This window comes from Camelus ferus, chromosome 4, assembly GCF_009834535.1.
Source record: "Camelus ferus isolate YT-003-E chromosome 4, BCGSAC_Cfer_1.0, whole genome shotgun sequence".
In the NCBI taxonomy this organism is placed as follows: Eukaryota; Metazoa; Chordata; class Mammalia; order Artiodactyla; family Camelidae; genus Camelus; species Camelus ferus.
In genome coordinates, this window is record NC_045699.1 from 35,431,823 (window position 1) to 35,456,570 (window position 24,748).

The window sequence follows — 24,748 nt, forward strand, 5'->3', positions numbered from 1 at the left end:
AATGCCTTCTACCAAGGGGCCTCTCCTCAGTACTTCAACAGCTTGTTAAAGTCTTTTGAACTCTGTGGGTTGGATAAAGATGTAAATGCCAAATAACAAAACCCATGAGCGACTTCAAGTATATTATATGCTAACAAACAAACTAAGCTTTTGACTTAATGGAAAAGAGTTACTCCCTAACGGCCAGACAGCTCTGGTTAAAATGTTGTGCCAGGAATGTCTGTATATTTCCAGGACATCCAAGCGATATTCCACGTGAATCACTTCAATAGAAAGGGAACAGCCAGTCCCATGGGCTGTAAGGCAAGTTTCACTCTCATAAAAGGAGAAAGCCAGCATTATTTTCTTTGGAGCCATTGTTTGCAGGATGAATGTTTTAATGTAATTGATCTAAGTCTACAAGAAAACTCGCCCAAACAAAGCTATAGTCTTCTGAGTTTCTGCACTGCTCAAGGCCCACATCAAAAGGCATTCCTTGCCTTCTCAAATGTAAGGTAATCAGAGTTGTTCTAACTCATTTGACTTTATAATTCTTTGCCCACACTCCCCTATAAATATGCCAGGATCTAGGTCCACAACTTGTACAAGTTCCTTTGGCTTCTTGGCTGAATTAGTAAGCAGCAGAGCAGCCAGGGGAATTAAGGATTGAAAAAAACATAGAAAGACCTAGCCTGCAGTGCAGGGCACAGCTGGGTAGGAGAGGCAGAGGGTAAGACAGAGGGAAATGTTGCTGGTGATGACAAAATGGTGTATTAATTTACCCTTCAAAAATAATTTAAAAAAAATCTCTCTGCATTATTTGAAGGAGACTGTAATTACTACTCCCTGCCCCAAATGCTAAAGTTCTACTCCCTCTTTAAGGATCCTGCAGGTCCCAGATTCAAAGACAAGTCTTCCTCAGGCCCCAGCAGAATAAATTATTCTCACTTCTGTGCTCCTATAGCATTTCCTTTTCTAAAAAGCATATGTCAAAGAAAGCATTTTATAAATTTGTCAATAAACTACTATGGTATAAAGAAAAAAATTCTCCTAGTATCTTACATGTCTCTTGAAGTTTTCTCTCATCAAATGACATGTTTGGGCATCCCTGTGAGTAGGCTTAACTCTATTCCCTGCATACCACAGAGTGTTCTACATGTAGTAGTTGCTCACTGAAATTTGAGGTACAAAAGAAAGGCAGGAAGGCAGGATACCGAATTACCTCAAGTGTATCCTGATTTCTCATAGGTTAAATGACAATGTTAATTATTTCCATAGAAATTTTCAAATATTTTATGACAGATACAATTTTCCTTCAATCAACTGACCTGAGATCCAGGGCACTCAGGTCTGATTTAAATTCTCCTAAAGTCAGGAATTTTGCCAAATGCCCAGTTTCTATGCTCATTGGTTTTCCTGTGGACTACGGAGATTGCTTCCTAACTGATTTCTCTGCCTCTGTAACAATCATCACATAACTGCTAGTTATCATCTGTAAATACAGTCTTCTCTATAACAGTTTTTAGTGGGTTCTCATTGCTTATAGATAAAGCCTAATCATTCTGCATGACAGACCAGGCTCACCATATTTTAGACTCAATCTTCATTCACAACCTCCTGTCTCTCCAGAACTTTCCATTCACTCCGATTCTAGTCTCACCTAAAATATCTTCCTGATCCTCCATCTAGGATTATTTTTAAATTTACCTTTAGCCATTGTAATTTTCAGAGATGAGTATCTCTCCCTACTCTCGGTTACATGAGGAGGAATCTTCCCTAAGCACATCCTTGGGTTTTCTATGCTCGTTTTCTCACTTGGTTCCTCGGTAAATTTGAGGAGACTAACTGGATTTGCTCACTCAGCCTCACTCTTCTTCCTTTTGGCATCTTCCTGCCTGCAGAAAGCCTAACAGCTCCCAGCTCCTCCAGAGCCCTATCCCTGCAGGTGTGTGAGGTGGGGTGGGGATGTGAAGACTCACTATGGAATTCTGCCAAATTCTGAGGACTCATTATGTCCACTTGGTCAATAGACTAAAAGCCACGTCTGCAAACTTGTACCCCAACTAAAAATAGTATTTTGAGTTCCATCCACTACTTCTTTGATTTCTCAAAGTGTTCAGAACTTGGATGAAGAGGAGAGGTGCTATTTCTTGTGGCCCTTCAGAAACCCTAACTCAATTGTCAAAGCTCATTTCAAATGTCATTAATTCCTGATGCCCTTCCTAACTCCCTCAGGTAGTATTAATTATTCATTCCTTTGTAATCCCATTGTTTGTTTGTTTATTTTTTTACATATTCTTTGGCAGCTATTTTATTCTGCTTTGCTTTAATGAATGTTTCATCTACTAAATTGTAAATTCTTTGAGACAGAGAGACCCACACCCCTCTTTGACAACATTGTGGTTTCCATAGAGCCTCATACTTAGATGGTAGTTCAAATAAATGCTTGTGAAATAAAATAAAAAGGTGCAATGCCTGGGGTCTATACCTTGGGACTAGTACAGCTGAATGGATGGGAGTAAGTTGGTGGTTATAAAGGGACTGAGTGACCTATCTCAATACTACTGATATATACTACTCCAAGTGGAGATGCCAGCCATGCAAGGGCCTCATGGTGTCCTTTCATAGGTCTTCACTATTGGGCCTTAGTGGTGGTCAGAGACCTAGGAAAGAACATGCTGAGTGACCTGGGTAGGTGTTCATATGCCATTTGTTCATCTGGATCAAGTCTGGAAGAGTCCAGAGTCTTAGGAACTTAAAAAGCCCATTTCAATTCAGCTGTCTTGTACTTTTAAATTGAAGCCTGATTATGTCTCAGGTTTGGACCCAGCTGGAGTGACAACGTGTCCTGGTCCTTGGGGAGAAAGATCTAAACAAAGGTGTACACGCTTCCCCTTACAGGAAGGATGCCCACGAAAGCTATTACTTCCTCCAACTGAAGTGACTAGGGAACTATCTGACTGAAGTGGAAACCTAATTCTGTTCCCCCTGAGAGGATTGATATGTTCCAGCAGCTAAGCTGCTGTAGGCCAGGAGTGACCTTCATTTACCAGCAAAGTTATCAAGGGCTATTAAAATAACCAGCTACCATTATTATGTATGAGACAAAGGCAGGGTACTGATTGTTTGGGATATAGTAACGGTATTTAATCCAATTTCTGACCAACAGTTGGGAAAAGTGATACATTTTTATTTGATTATCTGGGGTATTTTCTAAAAATTGTGTTCCAATCTGATCAAATCTTGACTGTTTCTAAAGCCTCAGTGACAAATATGGTGACAATGTCCTGGGGAACCTTCTTTCCTCTGGTTTTAAGTGTCCCTGTGGAGGGAGCTCCATCAGGGTGACACATCTAGCCCCTTGTCCTTCTCATGCTCCTCTCCACATATAGAACTGAGTAAACTGGTTAGTTGTGACTAATGTCTGTCCATGTTTCTTGACTGGATAGCACTAGTCTATTAAAAGTCTTTCAGTGAGGAGGATTTAGCTTCTTTCTTCCTTTGCCACCATGGACTAGTGCCAGTCAGTGATATTAGTAAAGTTGTTTGCTGCAGACCCAAATTTCTCCTCTGGCTGGCTCTCTGAGGGCTGAGGTGAGCTGACAAGCCCATTTGGCCCTCATACTAAGTCATTATCTCCAACAACTTCATCATTAATAAAAATGATATTCTGATCTCCATCTGCCCAACTCCAGCATCCAATTTCAGTCAATCTGAATCTTGTCCTGTCAAGAGTGAGTTTTAATTTACTAGGCTTTCTCAAGCTCCAACACCATGAATTACAATTCTGTCATTTCTGTTTCTGGCATTCACTTTGCAGTAGCATCTAATTAACTTGAGCCTCTGGTTCAAGTTTGTGAACATGACCTTATTTTTTAAGTGCAAATATGGCTTTCTCTGAAAGACATTTTTTTCTTAATGTCCTTATAGCTCCTTAAAAGGAAACAACAATTGCAATGGATTTTAAAAGCTTATTACAAATGGAGCCCCAAACAAGGTGGCTTATAATTTCTAGGTTGCAGTGAATGGCTTCATGGATTGAAGTCCACTGGGTCAACTGACTGAAGGCAGTTTTTTTCTCCCAGAGAGGAAGTAGCAGCTACTAAGCATCCACCAGGTGCTGGGCACTCAACAGGGTGGGTTATATATGCTCATTCAATCTGCTCACCAACCCTGTGATAGAGAGATTATCATCCCCATTTCACAGTTAAATAAACTGAGGCACTGAGACTAAATCGCATGTCTGAATGAGGTTTCAAACAGAGACCTGTTAGGAAACACGGGGCCTGCACTCCACACTCTGCTGGCTTGTCTCTCGCTAGGGTGACAACGTGATGTATCATATAAATACCAGAATACTCTTGCAAGTGATGGGGTCATCATTAATAACCACTCTGGGATGACAGGTATAAACCAGAACTATTTAATCTTGGAAACCAGTACACATGATTATTCTATCTCTCTCATGTCTTAGGGTCTCAAACTCATTTCTAGCAGATTTTAAAAACATATGCCAATTCCAGATACTGAGAAAGGGGCTTCAGTTTGTTCCCTGTTCTTTGTTCACCTCTTTCTGGCTTAAAAGGGCCACGACTTACTTGTTGCTCCTCCCTGATGTCTGAGATCAGATTTCCAGCTCCATCTAAATAAATCCTAGCTGTTCGTTATCACAGATAGTCCTTCCTCTAGACACACAGAGGGGTGAAGCTCCAGGGAAGGATTAGATCATTAAGCAAAGGAAAATAGCAACAGTACAGCAGCACCTGCATAAACCCTGGAGGGAGAAGATGTCAATTTAAAGTTTCTCTCTATTCTAGCATATCCTTGATGGTGCTGGAAATAAATCCCTTCTACTTTTCTCTCTTACAAATAAATGCCTCATTACATTCTATCACTTAGGCACACTGGAGTGCTGTGATGGGGAACGGGAGACAGTCAAGGCCCAGGGCCATGCAGTGGGGACGCCGGGTCCTTCATCACTGGGGGCGTTTAACCTCATTATCCTACTCTGTCTGGTTTGTGTGAAACAGCCACTTGGCTTATTCTTACTGTTGCCACTAAGAATCATTTGACTGCAATAACATGCATTCCATCATTCTAGAAAATGGGCGATTCTAATGTTACATATAAGAACGTGGCACTCTTAAGGACTGCTCTTAAAAGCCTGAAAAGAACTAGTCTGTATATTGAAAATTATCACAAGAAGGGGTGTGTAGAAATGCACATTTCCAGTTCTCAGCTCCTCATTATCAGTCAGTGTCTGCTCTAGCAGTGGCTCTGAAGCTTAGCATGCTCCAGAATCACCTGGAGGAGCAGTTAAAACCCACACTGCTGCTGCTCCCCTACCCACCAGAGCTTCGTATCAGCAGGTCTAGAATGGGACTTGAGAGTGTGCGTTTCTAACAAGTCCTCAGGTGATGCTATTGTTGCTGGTCCCCAGACCATACTTTGAGGACCACTGCCCTAGCATAAAGCTGTAAGGAGTGGAGACTTTTCCCTGTGAAAAGAAGTGAAATTGAAGATGTGCCCCCTGGAATAAACCAAGATGAAAGCCCATGGAGTAGGATTGAAATGCCCCGTTTATATTCCCAAAAGTCTATTTTAAAGCCTGAACAGGAGTTAGCAAACTTTTTCTGGACAAGGCCAGATAGTAAATATTTTCAGCCTGGCAGGCCAGATGGTCTCTAACGCAAGTGCTCAACTCTGCCGCTGTAGCACGAAAACAGCCACAGACAGAAGAATGAGTGTGGACAAGACTGTGTTCCAATAAAGCTTTATTTACAAAGATGAATAACATGCTGGATTTGGCCCACAGGCCATAGTTTGCCAACCTTTGAGTCTAACTAATGTGATAAATATGATTCATATGTGGCAACATCTGTTAGTTTTGCCAAGCCCAAGTCTGCCTATGATCAATGAGAAACCAACCAAGCTGACACACTCCCTTGCTGGTCACATCCACTCACATGGTTTCGTATACTGTCTACACATGGACAACTTCCATGTTTATAATGCCAGACCAAATATCTCCACTGAACTTCAGTCTCACATAATCACATCCTTCTCAGTGTCTCCACACACACTATGAGGCATCTCCAATTTGACGTACCCAAAGCCAAGCTCCTGATATTGTCTCGTGCCTACCATCCCCACCCCTGTAGTCTTCCCCAGCCTAGAAAGCAGCAACTCTATTCTCCTAGCTGATCAGCACCCAAGCCTGGAGCTATGCCAGATCAATCTCGCCTGCTTTACCTTCAAAGTATAGCTTGAATATGACTACTTCTCATCTCCTCAACTGCTACCACCCCCAGACCAAGCCACCACCAGCTTTTGCCTGGATAATTGCCATTTTCTCTTGAACAGCATCTCTGCTTTCATCTCTGCTCCCAATTCAGGCTACTCTCAGCTCAGCAGGTAGAGTGATTCATTGAAATCTACAAGACCACTCATTCCTTTGCTAGAAACTCCACAAGCTCCCATTTCCCACAGAGTGAACGTGAAAGTCAGGGGTCTTACAGTCTTCCCTGGACTTGGCCTTCTTCCTTCCCTGGCTTCCTCTCTCACCCCTCTCCTCTTTCAGTCCACATGGCCATGCAGGCCTCCTGATGTGCCACAAACATGCTGCCCACATTCCTGCCTCAGTGCCTTTTCATTGCTATTTCCTCTGCTGGAAGTGATCTCCCCCAAGACATCACACAGCTCGCTTCCTCACTTCCTCCATATCTCTCCTCAGATATCCCCTTTTCAGGGAGGCCTCCCTCTACTATACTGAAAATTGCAGCCCCTTCCCTGCACTCCGCTTCCTGCCTTCTCTGATGTATCTCTCTCCCCAGCACTTATCGCTATGCGACACGCTACATATTTTACTTATTTATTTTCTGTCTCCTACTCCAGTGTGAGCTCCACGAGGGCGGGGTTAGCACAGGTGTCTGGGCTGAGGGGGCCTGCCGTGAAGTGCACCTCGGGATGCTGAGCCCTGGGCACGGAGATGCCACCACAGCAAAGATCCTGCTGGCTTTACAGGGCCAGGGGCCCCCAGAGCTTTCCACCTGGGGGGGCACCAAGCAGGCTCAGACCGTGGTTATTATAAGGGGTAACCTTGACTGAGGGAGGTTAAGAAGCCCTATTCCAATTTTCTAGGTGCACTGTGAGCGTAAGATGCGGGATGGGGGAAAGCAAGGAGAGTAGGGTGGGGAGACAAGAGAAGAGAGGAAAGAGGGAGAGAGGTGGGGGTAGATGGGAGACGGGGGCAGAGAAGAAGAAAGGAGAGAGGGAGGGGGAGGGCTAGAGAAGGGAGAGAAAGAGGGTGGGACAGACCTAATAAAGAACTGAATTTATCAAAGCTAGATGGAAAGGGGGCTTGGAATTGGATTTATTTGAATTAAGGAAAATTGTTATCATGTGACATTTCCTACATATCTAAATTTATGAACAGTAATTTGTACTCATGACAATGATTATTACTTGAATAGTGGAAATAAATAAATCAACAAAATAAACACTGCCCCATGCATACCAAGAAAAGAGAACTGAAGAATGGAAATACAGGGTGAAGAGAACTTTCCACTTCTCCACAAACTCCCCCACGATTTCATAATAAATTCTACTGTGTACCAGAGTCAACACTCACTTCCTGTGTGCTCCCTCTGGGTGGAAGAAATGCTGCTAATGAGGAAGGGTTCAGCTCAGATTTGTCTGATGACCATAAAAGCTGACTCCTCAATCCTCATCCCCCTGTTTCAGCAAAGGTGCACTTGCTCTTTTCATCCTACCTCATTCTGGCAGGAACTGCCCACAGAACCGCATGTGGACCCAGAGACGCCAAGGCTCATTAGCCAACAAGAACTGTTGATTCCTCTGACTGAGATTTAGGACCTCAGTGTTTGCCTGCAGGGCTGTGGCATGTGGGGCTCCACACAGCTTGTGAGATCTGGCCTCCTTGCAGAACAGGGACAGCCTGTTCAGTGAGGGTAAGAGCTGCTTGTTTGCTTCAGCAATGGATGCCAAAAAAAAAAAAAAAAAAAAAAAAAAAAAAAGCAGTGTGCTTATTTGGCCAATATTAGGGCATAACATCTCTATTTTTTTCAAATCTCTCAGGGGTTAATGATCTTTAGCTGAGGGTTCAAGTTAAAAGATTTTTATTGGATTAAAACTTATTTTATTACTGACATCTTGGGAGCACTATTTCTAGCCATCTTCCAAGCCTGTATGAAATCTGCTTGACTTTTATATCCACTAGTTTCAATGGCTTGAAATGATCCAAACAATATTTTGAAAGGATGGGCAAATTATTTTAAATCCTGGAAAGGGGCTTTGAAGGGTCCTATGCCAAATTCCCTGGCCTTACTCATCTCTAATGAATTAAACCCTTAGCCCACTTTTTTTTTTAAAGACCCCTAGAGAATAAGATACCTTATCTTCTCTAAATATATCCCACCGTAAAATTGTTGATTATGGCAGAAAAGTACTCAGTCAGCACAGGTTTTCCCATCTATTTTATGTTTGTCTAAACTTTCTAAAGTTAGCTATGCATTTCTACTGAATGGTTGATCCTAATCTAGACCGAAAAGTGGCCACAGGCAATTATCACTTTAGGTAAGTGGGGAAAAGTCAATGCTTATTCCTTTTTCTGTGCAAACAGAAATAATGAAGCCATGATGGCATAGGCTGCTACAAAAAATGTATATCGTTAGATTCTCTATATCCACAAGATGGAAATGATTTAATAACAAGCATGATTCAACAGAAACGCAGTCAAATTTCCAGAATAAATGCTTTTATGCCTATGACAGTTGGAAGTATGCATGATAGTCTTTGCCTGTGCATGTTCACCTTTATTCTCCTTGACTCTGTCCATGTATTACTGCTTTATTATGCGTCCTTTCTGTATAGCTTTTAGTATCTAAACTCTTCTATTGCATTTTTATGTCAGGCTGGACACAAGAGTTAAAAATAAGGCCAGAAAACCAAATACTGATGTTTACAACAAAAATTTATTGAGCACCTACCCATCTGCATGTGCCAGGCACTTTGCTAGGTTTGCAGGATAACACCAGTGAATATGACTCAGGCTCTGCTCCCAGGGAGCTCACAATCTACAGGTGCAGGGGACACGGTGCAGGGAGGCAGATAGACAAGCACGCTACCAAAGAGACAGCGTGACGACACTGGTTTATACAGAGTGTTGTAGAAACGTGGGCTATGTGAGGAATAACTGAGTCTAACAGGATCATGGTGTGTGTGGTTTCTGACAGGATTTTTTTACAAGAGAAGATTTTCAAGCTGAGATCTGAAGTGTAGGTTTTTGCCAAAGAGTAGAGTTAGGAGAGGTCGGAATTTCAGCAAATGTTAAAACAGGACACAAACACATCCAGTGGGGTATGTCATTATGGGAAATCGCAAGTAGCTTACAATGGGTGGAACATAAGATCCACAGGCATTATGAAAGGAGGGGAAAGCTAGAAAAACAACAGATGAGAAGATATGGGAGGTCTTCAGATTAGCAGTGAAACAAAGAAGAGGCTGAGTCCCATCAAGAAGGTTTATCACCAGAAACTAATGCAACACTGTAAATCAACTATATTTCAATTAAAAAAAAAGATTATGCTATCATGAGAGGAACCTATTAGTTCTGACCAGCAACAGTAAAGTTTGCTGACTTGGAGACTAAAATGCCAGTCAAGCATTTGCAACCCAGCGTTCCTCCCTACACGTAAAAGGACCTAAGAGATCTCATCAGAAAGGTGGATGTTCCCCATTCATATTCCTTTGTTTACAGGAACTGTCCCACTCCCTGAACAGATAGCTCTGACGTGGAATGGGCTCTTTTCTAAAAAAGACAGAGCTCCTAGCTTGAATTGGAAAATAAGTCAGATAAATAAGACAGGCAAATACCAAGACGGTTTCACTAAAATTTGTTCTATTCCCCCAATATTATTTTTTTGACTCCATTATTGTCTTGATTGATGAAGTGCCTTTTCATTAACAAGCATGACAGAGTTCAGGGTCACAGCCAACTTGTGTCAAGTCATTTCATAAGTTGAAAAGAGGGCAGATGTTTAAACTGTAACTGTTTTTCATACAATCTATTCTTTAAAAGGCAGAGAAAATGCTGAACAACATGTTCAGTTGAGGGCATGTGAAAAATGGCAAGTCAACACAGTCCAAAATTAACTGATCATGAATTTGGTATTTGTATTTTGGATGGTCTTCTATTTGATTAGCTGAGTCTATCAGTAGTAAAAAGTTTGAATAATTGGGCTAAACAGGTTAGAGCATCCAAAGAAAACAATGAGATGTTCCTGATACACATATAACCTGCCTAGAGGAAGTTTAACATCTTTTTCAAGTAACACAATTTGAACAGAGGGCTGTCAGCCTATGAGGTTATAAATTTGCTGCTTCCTACTTCAGGGGTCCCTGGATGAAGTTTGTCTATAACCTTCAACTAACAGAGTTGTTACTTATCTCATGGAAGAGTTATGAGCTCAATGATGGGAAATTTCATGTCATGGTTACCCCAATGCACTGGATGATGGTGCAATGATCAAAAAAGATGCCAGTGATGACAATTGAACGTCCCTTTGCCTTCCCAGCCTCCTTCATATATTCTCAGGCATAGGATGACAAAGGGAAGTCCACGAGTCACATGAAGAAAGACTGTAGCCATGGGTACACGATCAGGAGCGCCTCTGTTTGTCTTCACCCCTACCGCCATGCTATCACCCTGTCCTACTTCTTCCTCATGTTGTTCCTGTGAATTCCTCCACCATCTTACTGCTAACTACTGTCTTCCCCCCAAAATTCTGCTGATGATTAATCCCAGCTGAACCAGGGTTCAGGCAAAGAGTCTGTGTTTAAACAGTTGTTGAATGAAATAATGACCCTCAAGTCCTCTAAGGTAACAGAATTTTAGGGGAGTATTTTTTGAATGAAATAATGCTTCCTTATGTGGGGAGAAAAGAGCCAGGGTTTTGGAGTCACATCAGCCGAGGTTTGTATCTGGCTGTGCCACTAACTGGCTGTAAAACCAGAGCTTAACTACTCTGAGGTACCATTTTGTCAACTATAAAGAAGGAAGATAATAATTCCTACTTTGAAGGGTTTTTATGACTATTAAAAGAGATAGTATATATGAAAATGCTAGTACAGTGCCTGGAACATACTAGGACCTCAATAAATGTGCATTTCTCTCTTCTCTGTATTACATGGTATTATTAGGATGATAAATAATAGGGAGTAACTAACCTCTGTTGTGGTTGGATGTCTTAGAAGAGATAGAGATAAACAGCAGTCATAGGAGGGATAGTGTTAGGAATTTGTAAAGGAAATGAATATTTCTATGGTTAATTTTCTTGGTTGGGGTTTAAAAGGAAATTCATGTTGTCTATTAATTATACTTACCAATTGGGTCTAATTGGCAACTACCCCAAAATGAATAAAACAAGCGGGAGTCAAGAGAGAAAAACGGCAGGCATCCTGTCAAAAAATAAAATCTTTGAAATTTCTACAACCCAATGGTCAGATACACATTTTATTAAAGAAGACCGATTACCCAATTTACAAATTTACATGTGTGGTGGCAACCCAAGTTGCATATTCAGATTTACGCAAAGCATCAAACAGCCCTCTCTACCAGCTATACCTTGTTTCATTGCTCCTTTAGTCAAACAGGTCCTTAAAGTAAACATCCTCTTTGCTATAAGAAGTATCCTTCATTATTCTGTTTCAGCCTAGACAACTGCTATAGTGGTTAAGGGGTTAGATAAGTGAATCCCTGTTCAATGTTTGTAACAAGGCTTGGCATTTCATAAATCCTCAAGAAATGTTTATTGTTGCTATACTAATTATAGTTATGTCTTCCCAGACTAAGACCTGGAATCCTTCCTTTCTCCTTTTAAAAACATTTTTCTGATTTCTAGAGATATGTACCTTATTCTCACATGATTAGCTACTTTTGACCTAAAAGAAATACTTTTCCAGAGGCTAATGTACTAACTTCTTTTCTTTTTAAAGGGGTCTTGAAACCAATGCCAATGTGTCACTCAACATACCTAATACTGAAGCGATTCCCACATTTCCTTCTCTTCTCTCATCAGTCAAGAAAATGACGAAGTACATAGATAGATAGTCATATATATCACATCTCTATCATATCATATCTATCTATTAATCTATTGTTCTATCTTTCAAAAGTCATCAAAGCCATTTCATTATAATAGATTTCCTACCAATTTGGCTATTCTAGCCCAAACTGGGAGATAAATTTAATGGTAAGTTATGTCTCTGGAGTTGTTAACTTATTAACAAGCTAGTTTTAGCTGACTTAGGCAGGATCTTACTTCAAATCTAGGCTTCAGGAGAATCTGTTTCTGCCTTTTTTTGCTCCTTCCCTTTCTGTCTGAATTCCTAAAACAGCATTTACGGAGGGTCCTACATTCTCAGGTTATGTCTTCCAGCCCTATTTCTCTAGGATCAAGCCAGACTTCTAGAGCAGCCACAACTTGCGGCAGTTGTTGATTGTTCATTGGTCAGGAGGTAGCTGGTTGAGAGGCAATGCAGCATCTCACCCCACTCTTCACAGAATATCACTTGGTAATTTTCAGTGCTCATAACTTGGCAGAGCTGCCTTTAAGTAAGAATGTACTCACTTGGGAAAACACAAAGCAATATCCCTAGAAGCACAAAAATAGAAGGGTTGGGTCTTCTGGATTCTCAATAGTTTGGAAAATAACAAGGCAACAGGAACTACTGTATGTTTTCTGGAAAGTTACTGATTAGCACATTCCTGGGAACTTAAATTCAGCATGGGAGCACACACCTCTCCAGGCCGCTCTACCGCTGTGTGCAACAATTAGACCGCTTGCTAAATCCTATGAGCAAAACCTCAAAGAGTCGATAACACAAACCCTCCTGGAAATTTAGCACAGAAGCACTTGTTCAAGGAATCAAGTACAAACTTGGCTTAGCTACATTTTTCCTGCAGAGTGAGTAGCACACAGGTATTTTTAGTTTATTTCTACCCCCATCCCTAGTTTCCAAACCCTAATGAACAAAAGTTAAATGACATTTTAGTGCAGATTAACCAGATCTGTAGCAGATTTGTTGATGGTTAAAAATGGAAATGTCTGAAAATCCGGCATCTGTTAATTGTTATCTCAACTGTCTCAATACTTCCTTGTTCACCCTTCAGGATGCAGTGGAGAAAACGGCCTCAAGGGGAAAATGGAAGAATAAAGGGCTAAGGCTTTTGCAGCAAATGAGGCTGTTACTCTAAAGGCCCTGCTTTTACTCCCTGCTCGGGTGCATGTAGAACCTTTTCTTATTTGAGTTCCTCTGGTGCTGTGTCACATAGAATTAGAAAAGTACCTCCCAATATAAGGTAGTGACAATGCTGAGCAAAGACCAGCAGAATAAGCGTTTAGAGTCCTGAGTTTAGGTAAAAGCTGCATCAGTTAATTCACTGTATGAATTTAGGCAGGACACTTTATTGACCTTTTCCAAGTGGGCTTTCCTATCTGGAAAATAAAGGCAGTGAACTACATGAAATATATTTATATATATACATATATATAACACATATGATAATATATACTTATAGATACATAGAACCCTTTGAGTATGAATAGCTGCTGCTGCCCCATATATGTATCTATATCTCCATGTACATAATAATGTCCCATTTTTCATACTGCACTATATTTTACCTGCACATCACAATAGGGTGATGAAGCATCAATAAAAGGGAAACTGAAATATATATATATTTTCCTTATGATTTTGATGATTGTGTTTCCTAAAAAACTAACCCTAGTTTAATGTAGACCTTATTTATATTTGCAGTGGAAATTCTGCTTATGCAGATTAGGATGAATAATTTAATGAAAGTCAAATAAATGTAATTAGACCACATGCTGTGCACTAAATGTCTAAATATCAAAAGCTTTCACCTGCATGGCTTGCAATCCATTGCCCATATTCCAGTTATCAAAATCCTCCTGAGAATACCTGGGCCACACACCCCTGTGAACATGCCATCCAGAAATGCTTTCTGTCTGAATTCCTGTTGTACTTCATCTCATTAAAGGGCATTTAACACTCACTGCAGTATAATGCGGCCCTTTGCATAGTGAGAGGCAGTGGAGCAGTGGTCGAGGCATGGACGCAGGCAGGCTTCTTGGGTCTGCCACTTATTAGCAGTCTGACCTTGGGGGCTACTACTTGACCTCTTTGTGCCTCAGTTTTCTTTTTGGCCAAGGGGAATAATAATGGCACTCACTTCATAGGGTTGTTGTAGGGATTAAATCAGTTATTTCTTGTAATGTTTTTAGAACAGAACTCAATTGTTAGTGATTGTTAACTTATTTGTAAAACTCTAAGTGCATTAAGTCCACAACTGTGTCTTATTTATCGTGCAATAGAGCTTGTCCATGGTAGGTACACAAGCAAATACTTGCGGAGTAACAGAGGAACTGTCAAGGGGAAGTACGATGGAGAGAGACATCACTATTTATTTTAAATAACAGATATTTTGAATTCTCATTTTTGCCACATTTTGAAAAGCTAAAGACCTTGTGACATGTATTTTGGCTCCATACAAAGTATTTTAAGAGTACAGTAGAGTCAAGAATATAGTGGGGATCTTTTTTTTTTCCCAGTGTGAGCATTACAGACACTATTCAACATGAAACAGCTGTTGAATGAGCTGTGTGTGAGCCTGCTCCAACACAGGGAGTTCTGACTACTTCCGGTTTTCTTTCTTCCTCCATCTCCCTCCCTCTTTCCCTTCCTTTGATAAAAGCTGTATTTGGTCATTGTTAAAAAAGAAATAACATTGATAGCTTTTTAAAAGGTATTAGGTGGAAACTGTCAGTTCTCACCTTACCTCCCCCACCTCAAGTCCTACTCCCTAGAAGCTATAACTAATCATTGTTTACCTGTCCTTTCATATGTTGTATAAGCATACATACATAATTTTTTAAAAACATAAATGTGATCATAAACATACAGTTGTACTCTTGTACAGTAGGCTTTGACCCAAGAAAATAACATAAAAATTACTATTGGTATCTTTCCATATGAGCCAAAACAGCTATTGTATTATTCATAATAACTTCAGAGTATTTCACTGTATGTTTGCATAGAATTTAATTAGCCACTTGCTGATGAATCTTTGAATTATTTCCATTTTTATTATTGTAAATAATATTGCAATAAATATGCATAAAATAAATTCCTAGAAGTAAAATTACAGGGCCAAAGGGCACACATTTAAAATTTAATAGGTGTAGACAAGTTATATTCCAAATAAGGTTGCCCATATCTGCACACCCGCCAGTATCTATTTCCATTTACACTTAGTGATGCCAGATATTTTTTAACTTATTTTTTTGTCAGTCTGAGAGGTTAAAAAACATTTCATTGTTGTCTTAGCTTTTATTTCTTTAATTTTCAATGAGGTTGAGCATTTGTATTTTCTTCCCTGTGATATTCCTGTTGATACACTTTGCCCATTTTCTTGCAGGACTTTTCTTTTGAATTTGTGGATGCCCTTTGCTTATTATAGAAATGAGCCCTTTGTCCTAGTTGCAAATATTTTCTTTGCTTTGCCATTTGTTTATATTATTTGCTAATGAGGTTTCTAAACATTGGATTCATCTTCTACAGAGACTTAGTTTGTGTGAAAGGAAAAGTCACCATAGCTCAGAATTTGGGATTATAAAAAGACAAGGGGAAAAGATACTCAGCAAGGCAGAAACAAGGCCAAGAAACTATTCTACACAAAGAGCATCCAGAGAGGAAAGGCGAGGTCTGTTTTCAAAGCGCTTGCCTGTGGTTTCATTAAATCTGTAATGGCAATAGGTCCTCCTAGGCTTGGTTCACTTTATAAAATAGAAAGGAAACCCCAACTGTCTTTAACTCTAACTTTTAGGTTTTATTGAATAGCATGAGCTAAAAACCAAAAGAAAACTAACTAGGGTGGATCAATAATGATACATGTATTTCAGTCTCTAAAACAAGGTGAATGAAACAAGGTGAATTCACCACTTACTAAGAGAGAAGTTCTATCAATCTTTTTATAACTGTCAGTGTCAGCAAATACTTTCAATTATATATTCGCTGGTATTCAGAAGATTTTGAGAGCCCTTCAGCTGTATTTAGCCAAATTATCAGTTATCATTTAGGGGTTATTAAAATGTAGGAATGTCCAACTGGATAACTGGTATAAGAAGGCTTTACAGCCCTTACAACTTCATCTGCTTGTCAGGTCTCCTCAAACATTTCCTCAACAGAGTAAGAGGATGAACTGCTCTTAGCCCCTGAGACAGGTCTCTTGTCCTTTTTCCCCCAACAAGGCCAAGGCCCCATTATAACCTTTCCTTCTCAGGAAGTACTTGAGAGGTGACCAGTATCCATTCTGTTGCCTGCTGCCAAGATTACAGTCATGTGTGGGTCACATGAGAATTCTCCAAGATTATTCTTTGAAACATTAATATCAAGAGCATAATGTCATAGAAACACAGAATCTGTGCTATTTATTTTTAATATTTAGGGATTTAAAATGTTACCAAATGATGTGCAACAAAATACGTAGCTAAGGATCCCCTATGGAATGCACATAAATTATGCACAGCACAGCATATGTAATTACTTTGAGGCTAGCTAAGAGGATCTGTTTGAGATGACCTACTAAACCAGGATTGTCTAAAATAACCTACATAAATTTAGACAGCTTGTCTCAATCCAATTTCAAGGGGAAATTACAATTTCCAGAGCCGATGCCAGACTTGTCAATTACATAGCACCAAGTAACTCACAGGTGAAAAGTGAAAGGGCAAGATATGAAGCATATGCTACAGGAGTTATTTACGAATAACGCTCCCCAACGAACATACTGGAAGGTATAGGTGTATCTTATTTATGAACAGCAGATATGTTTTATCTTATGTCAATTCCTGCTGGTTCTTTTTTTTTTTTAAATGGAGGTACTGGAGATTGAATCCAGGACCTCGTGCATGTGCTCTACCACAGAGCTATTCACCTTCCCCCAGTCCAGCCAACTCCAGTTAATTCTTAATAACCATCTGGAATGTTATGCTGAAAAGGTATGGCAAAAAAAACTGCTAGCTGTGCCCTAATATCCATTCTTCTCTTCCTTCATAGTGGTAGAATTTTAGCTCTTTGCCCAGGATAAAGATTAGATTTTTAAATCCCCTTTTTGCTAAGAGTGAACATGTGACCAAATCTTGACTCGCAGGATATGAGCCAAAATACTGTATGTGACTTCCTTAGTGTGCCTATAAAGGGAAGGCTTATGGTTCTCCCCTGCTTCTTTTTCCTGATTCCTTCTGGCCAGAAGGTAGATGTGATGGTGAGCTCCCATGGACCATGAAAACAGGGGTGGGCACAGCAAAAGAAAGAAGAAGGACTGAGTCCTCAAGACTGTGAGACTACCACATCAGATCTGGACTCATGTTCAGAATAACATATGAGTAAGGAATAAACTCCTACCTCATTTAGGCATCCATCGTTTTGAGTCATTGCTACAGTAGCAGAATCTGCATCTTAATGGATGCAAAATGGTTCTAAGCTGTACCAAGACTCAGTGGGAAAAGTGTCATGCTAGGTTTGCAGTGTCAGCCATGGGCAAGGAACCCCATGGTCTCATGCCAACTTTAACCTCTTACTGTTTGGATATCTAACTTACTCCAAAATGGAAAATTCTCCAAGGAAACAAAATGCTCATGTAACTCATACCTTAGACCTTTCCTCTGCCATCTGCCTCCCTCTCTGTGCTATTGTTGACACTCAGGCTTGGCCTCTTTATATTTGGTATAAATATCAAGAAATGAGACTTACTTAATCATAATAAGAATAAAAATAAATAATACCTGTAGTATTTATGATATAGTAATGAGACTTACTTAACAATCATAGTAAGAACCAAAATAAATAGTACATGTAATATTTATGATATATGATTTATTTATATATAAATGATTACAATCCTTTAAAACAGTCTCCCAGGAAGCTATCTGCTTATTTCAATAAGTCTGCTGTTGCTAAAATATTTTTGGATTTTTTTTGGAATTGTAAATGCACACATTTCTTATAATAACAAATCACTTAAATTTCTTTCATGCCAAATCAACAACTCTTTATTGGGCACTTACTGTGCATACCATTAACATTAGTTTTGGAGTCAGAGAAAATTTGTTGATAAATAGTAAGGATTTAATAGTAAGGATGACAATAGTACTCCTTAGTTAATCTATGTCAATTTCTAGGGTAAGTTGGCTTCATAATTTAACAATAGAAAAATACTAATATGTATAAGGGGTCTATTACAGTCCAGGGAAATGAGAGGCACAAACCAGAAATGAAATGTAAATTTTTAAAAAACACTGCTTTATGGTATTTTATGTCATGAATTTATTCATTCACTCAAGATTTATATTACTGCCTACTTCCTTATTTCCAAAATAAGTCTCAGTAATTTACAGATGAAAAATTAGAGGTCTCTTTGTATTCAATTTTGAACTCTTTATTCTCCTGGAACCTTGGTTTATTAAAATATTCCCTGCGCAATGAATTCTAGTGAGTAGGCTCTCCAGGGGCTTACAGGTAGAGCAACCATATTTCGGGCCTCTGCCTCTACCCCCAAGTCAGCTAATAACTGTGGACTGGAGGATTTCTCTGAGCATAAAAGACTCTGACAGGAGAGCTCCCCAGCATTGAGCACATTTCTGGAGTCACTGAGGCTGAAACATACAAAGAAGTGGTGATAAGAGCAGGTGCTGCTGAACTAGATATTCTGATCTGATTTACTTCTTGAGTCAGTTCTGCCTGTTAAGCAGGTCGGTGTGTCTCTTCAAATGAAAAGTAGCTTCCTTAGAGCCATGATGGCAGAAAGGTCAATCAAGCCCATTTACAGTTTTCAAATACACTGGGAGCTCTAACCACAGATGATGACTTTGTTCCTCACCCAGAAGAGAACAGATTCAGAACAAATGAAATTGGATATGAGGAAGAACTTTCCAAGAGCAAGTGATTTAGGATCTGAAGGACTTGCCACGGCTGACATCCATCCTATGCTGTTGACTGAGGATACTAAAGTCTTCACAGGTTGTTAGATATTTTAAATCTCAGTGCTGGCCCACTACTGCTGCCGCTTCTACGTCTTTAAATAAGGACAGAGTATCTTGGAAGGTTATGGCCCTGCCAAATCAGGTGTGGGCTATTGGAAAGATTTGAATTAAAAAAAGAAAATCAAAAAAACATACTCGAAGTAGTGTTTCCTAAGGGATGTGACTGGCATTTGGTCCAGGCAAGTCTTCATGTGAAACTGTCCTGCACAAGGTAGAATAGTCACATTCCTGCCTCCTCTCTCATGCCATTCCAGAGAAGTAGAAATTGTGTCAACCAACCCCCCTGATACTTTAAAATGTCTCCTCTAGAAGGGAGCGTCACCCTAGTTGAAAACTGCCATAGCCGTGTCTAAGATTTATCACCAAAAAATGGTGGTAAAGGAACTAGGATATAAATGATACAGTTATGAGTACTTTTCCTGATTATGGAGATTTCATTGAAACAAAATGCTTTAAATTGATGACTATCAACTCACAGAGATGATCGTTTTAAAATAAAATCTCTTAGAACTAGTATGACTTTACCTGCAATGAATCATCACTCTGTGCATTAGCCTGTTCACAGGGCTCATGTACCAAATAACTCAGTGGAAAGGGGAAATGTCTATTCCTACAATAAAGAATAACTTTTCAGGGATAACATTCTGTGCGACTAGGAGACATAATTATTATTATTTTTGATAGTTTGTGTGAGTATGCACACAGTCATATGAATAGGTGTGCTGGCTTAGGGACTGCATAATAAAACATCTGGGTTTCCCCCCTCCCACCCAGAGAACTCTAAATAGCAATATCCTCCAATACCAAATTTGATTGTGTTTTATGAATTCTGCGATCATTTCTGCTACTTGTTTACTTAGAACTGCCAAGCCCATTTTAACCTGCGACTTTAGAGAAAAGTATTCTTGGTGGCTTCATTAGATGAGGCTACGTTCAAATGTCAGTTGTTACTCTGGGGCAAAGAAAGTGCAGACCATCAAATCCTCTTCCAAGCAAACCCTGATAATAGTAAAATCGCTGGTTACACAAATCTAAACCTACCCAGACGTCCCCATTAATTAGTACTCCAAACTTGTGTATCTATAAAGACTCCATGGGACATAGTCCCTTAGACTGGATTTGGTCAGATGTAGATTTCACTTTATTGTATGAAGATGACAAAGAAAATTCTCGCCTCATAATGAAATTGCCTACAACCAAAGTTGATGTTCACAATATAATTAGAAATATAATTTGAATAAAACTTTGCATTCAGCCAAACCTAAAATAAAATTCAAACACTAAAGAGTAACACTTTAATCAAATAGAGCCCCAAGAGAACTACATTTCTGTTCCTTTCCTCCACTCTCCTTTTTAAAGAAAATGATAAATTATAAGAAGAAAATCTGATATTGGCCCAAATCTAAACTTGTAAGATATATTCTGGGTCAATTCACATTTAGCCTGAATTCAAACACCTCCACCAAAGAGAGTTCTCAGCAAATCTAGGTAGCATTCAAATGATTGCTCCAAGACACTAGAACAGCTTGACTCCCCAAAGAAATATTAAATTTTCTCCCTTTCACTCTTTACTCAGACAGGAGGAACAATTACTGTTTAGAATATATTTACAACAGTATTGAAAGAGTAAGAGTTTTCTGGCTCCTGCTGCACCCATGTACTCTGCTCTACCTCCCACTATACAGGAGGGCACTCCCTCTGTTCTCCTAAGGCATGTTCTCCCTTTATGTACTGAACCTCATCAACTCCCTCCCTCTCAAGGACTTTATTCCAATCCCCTCAAGATTAGCCCTCAGTTCCTTTCTCTTTGTGTAAAAATTTACTCCTTACTCCCTAGGAGCTCCCACTAGCCCCCTTCCTTTAAGAACACACTGGTGTCTGTAAGGATGACTGTGCAGCATCCTTGATGTGTCTGTTCCTTGCCCTGAATGCCCAATTCATTAGCAAGCCCTCTTGAGCTCTACCTTCAAAATATATCTTAGGACCAATATTGTATGATTCCACTTACATGAGGTACTAAGAAGAGGCAAGTTGATAAAGACATAAAGTTAGATGGGGCTTATCAGGGGCTGGAGGAAAGGAGTAAAGGGGAGTTAGTGTTTAATGGGTAGAGAGTTTTGGTTTGGAGTGATGCAAAGTTCTGGGGATGGAGAGTGGTGATGATTACCCTACAGTGTAAATGTACTTCAGGACACTGAACTGTACACTTAAAAATGGCTAAAATGGTAAATTTTATGTTATGTATATTTTACCACATTAAAAAAGATTAAGAAAAAAATATATATATTTGAATATAACCACTTTTTACTACCTCTAATGCTGACATCCTTATTCAAAAACACTGTCATCTCTCACCTACATTTCAGCACTAGCCTATTGAAACATCTCCCTGCTTTTAATCTTGCCCCCTACCTCGGTCTGATCTCTGCACACAACAGCAGAGCGATGTTTTAATCCATTAGGGAGATCCTGTACCTTGCCAGATCAAAACTCTGTTGCAGTAAAATCCAACTCTTTACAAAGATCATGATCTTCATCAAATACCAGAGCCTTTGTTCCTGCTCACACTCCCCAGAACCCCTTTCCAGTGGTGGCTCTTACTTCATTTGGGTCTCTGCTTACACATCACATCCTCAAAGAGGCCACTCCAGCCCATCTAATCTAAGCCATCCTCATAACACACATGTGTGCGTGCATGTAGAAACACATACCCACGACACACACACACGCCTCCCTCTGCTTTATTTTTCTTAACAGCTCTTTTATTACCAGACATCATGTATTTACCCATTTACTTACTTACTTATTTCTCCATTTGCCCCTCTTGACTTAAGCTCAATGAATTGTCTACTGCTACTTTTCTAAACCTTAACTATGACTAGTACATAATAGAAGTTCAAGAAATATTTGTTTACTAAAGACATGGTGGGGATTGTTTGAGGCTTTTCACGTTCAATTTGAGGTTTAGAAAATCACAGGTGGAAGAGTGCTCCTAAGCAGGTAATCACTCATGTCTGAAAGGATTCTGCTTAACAAACAGAGAAGTTCTTCAGCAATCAATGACAATACTTCCAGGAGGACTGCTGACAGCAGGAATGAGTGGAGGGTGGGGAGAGATGAGATAAGGGATGCCAGAATGCTGAGAAAAGTCCGATGTGCTGGTGCCTGTAATATGTCATTATTAGTAACTGGCATGTTGATGAGAGAGGGCTTAAAGGTCTCCTGAGTAGGATTTGCTCAATAAAGGAAAATATTCTTCAGAAGTTTATGTCATTTATGCAAGAAAAAAGACTTGTGGAAAGATTACTATGGTATGCAGGTCACCCCAAAGTGCTGAGGAGGAACTTTAATGAGTGTATTCAGACTTCCCCAGGGTCATCCCAAGTGTAATAGGTGGTGAGCAGTATTCCTGTGATACAGCGGTAGAGGGTCTAATTTTCAGGAGACTAAATTGGAGCCTCATGAAATTGAGTTCCACTGTTGTATTTTAGGTTTCTTCAACTTTTGAAGAAGGAAATGAAAAAGTAAATGAGATTTTTCAAATGATTAGAGAATAAAAACTTATTTTTAATATACATTGCTGCTAATTATGATACAGAGAAAAAAATCATGTTCAGATTAGACAGCAGAGTTACATGAAAGGTTAATAGTCTTACACCTGCTGTGCTCTATTTTAACCAAGTCAGTCTTTTCCCCCTCTTTCTCAGTCAGTCCTACGCTAGAGGCTCCTGGGTTCTCAGTGGGCACTTTGCTTTGCTGCTCACTGAATGGAGATCTCAAGGTCCTGCTCTACTTCCTGGAGTGTGGGTCACTCCTTAAATTCTGAGGAACTTGCTGCTCCTTCCCTGCCTTGTGGGGTGAATGCAGTAAAAAAAGAAACAGAGTAACTCATGAGTCACTCACTTGGAGGGTGACCCACCATCTTGGTTTGCCTGGGATGAAGGGGTCCAGGGACATGAGACTCTCAATGAGAAATCTAAGAAAGTCCCTGGGAAACTGGGACAAGTTGGTCACCCTCCCACTACAGAGTTCAAGAATAGAACTGGTAGAAGAGCTGACTCATGGCATCATTCACTAGAGCTTGTGGCAAATTCTTGGGCCCATGACCTCAGGAATCTTCTCTGGGCATCTTTAACCCTCTTCTGCCCATTTAATTATTTGTACTGAATGGGAGCCTGTGAATTCCTATTAAGCTTCAAATAGAGTCCTCAAAGTGAGGAGGAATATTACTTATAAATCATGATGATTACAATGACTCTCTTCCTCTCTCTGCCCTCATCCTGTTCCAGTTACTTTCACTTAACCCAACCTAGGGGCTCAGCCTCTATCCTAGATCTGAGGCCTCATCCTGTCTGTGGACTGGAAACATTTCAGGAGTTGCAAGCCAGCTTTTCTGACCTCGTGCCCCTGGGGACCTGGGTCTATGCTTATCCCCTACGTGACACTCTAGACCCTTGACTGGGACTCCACTTGTCAACGTGCCTGCCTGCCACCACCTGCCTTGATATTCTTGCAAGGGTCCAACATCACAGGAGTTGCATGGGGCGTCTGCATGGGGTCCTGGCTCCTCCAGCAGCCCGGATGTCCTGACCATCAGCCTTGGCCTGCCCTTTGACTCTGTGCTGCTGGGCTCTGCTCCTCACTGAGGTCTGACCACAGCTCCTGAGCCTCCCCTGCAGGGCCATCCACGCAGACAGCACCTCTGTGAGCTTTGGAGAAAGATGCTCCTCCAGGCACATACATTACAAAAGGGAGCTCTCTCTGAGATAACCAATTAGAAAAAAGTATTCTTTCCTCGAGCAGCCCATAAGGCACAGGGCTTGACAAACAGAGCCATGCTGGGTTTTAACTCCTGCTGGCACCACCTTAGCTGAGTGTGTAACTTACACAACCATGCACCTAGCTCTCCTCCTCACACTAATGACTATCCTGCGCAGCGGCCACCAAGACCCCGGCACAATGGCATGCTTTGTGTGTCTGGACAAATTTAGTCTCATTACTAAGCACTGAACTTGACCCTGCATTTCCTCTTTGTCTACCCTCCTCCCACCATCTTCAGTTTTCAGATTATTCCTATTTAGGCTCATTCTTAAACTGCTGTATATAAAAAAAGTCATGCTATATAGCCTATAAAACCCTACATAGGTATTATTAATTATGTAAGATTTGCCTTTTCTATCAAATATGGTAATAAGGTTCAATTCTAGTATAACAAAACCTATCTCTGATTGGCTATAGTGGTTTTGTTGCTTTTCATCTCCACTGGTTTCTGGATGGACTTTCTAGTCTTTTCTACTCTTTTTTTCCCAAAAGATGTTTACCCTGGGATAATACTGTGTTTTCTCTTTCCAAAGATAGTTGAAGATTCTTAGATAGAAGAGAATTTTCTAATACACTTTCAGGCCTATACCCAAATGTATTATTCCAGACCTCTCTGTGAAAAAGATGAAGATATGAAAAATGACTGCTTAAATAGTAGTAGTTCCTAAAAGGTGGAACCAGAAAAGAGAGCCTAGGAAAGAGAAGTTGTAGTCCAACAGGTTGACACCCCAGTTCTGGGAGAGAGCGGGTAAGAGCAAGCAAAATCCATCCGGACAAATGCAGAGAAAATACTAGAGATG

General features: G+C 40.2%; 1 protein-coding gene across 1 annotated transcript in view; it reads right to left on the bottom strand.

Annotated features, from left to right (window-relative positions):
• TRPM3 (transient receptor potential cation channel subfamily M member 3) overlaps positions 1-24,748 on the bottom strand; it is a 466,869-nt gene that overhangs the window by 186,084 nt on the left and 256,037 nt on the right. The window contains 1 exon segment of the mRNA XM_032477819.1: positions 11,383-11,457. Coding sequence (XP_032333710.1) covers positions 11,383-11,457 — 75 coding nt within the window.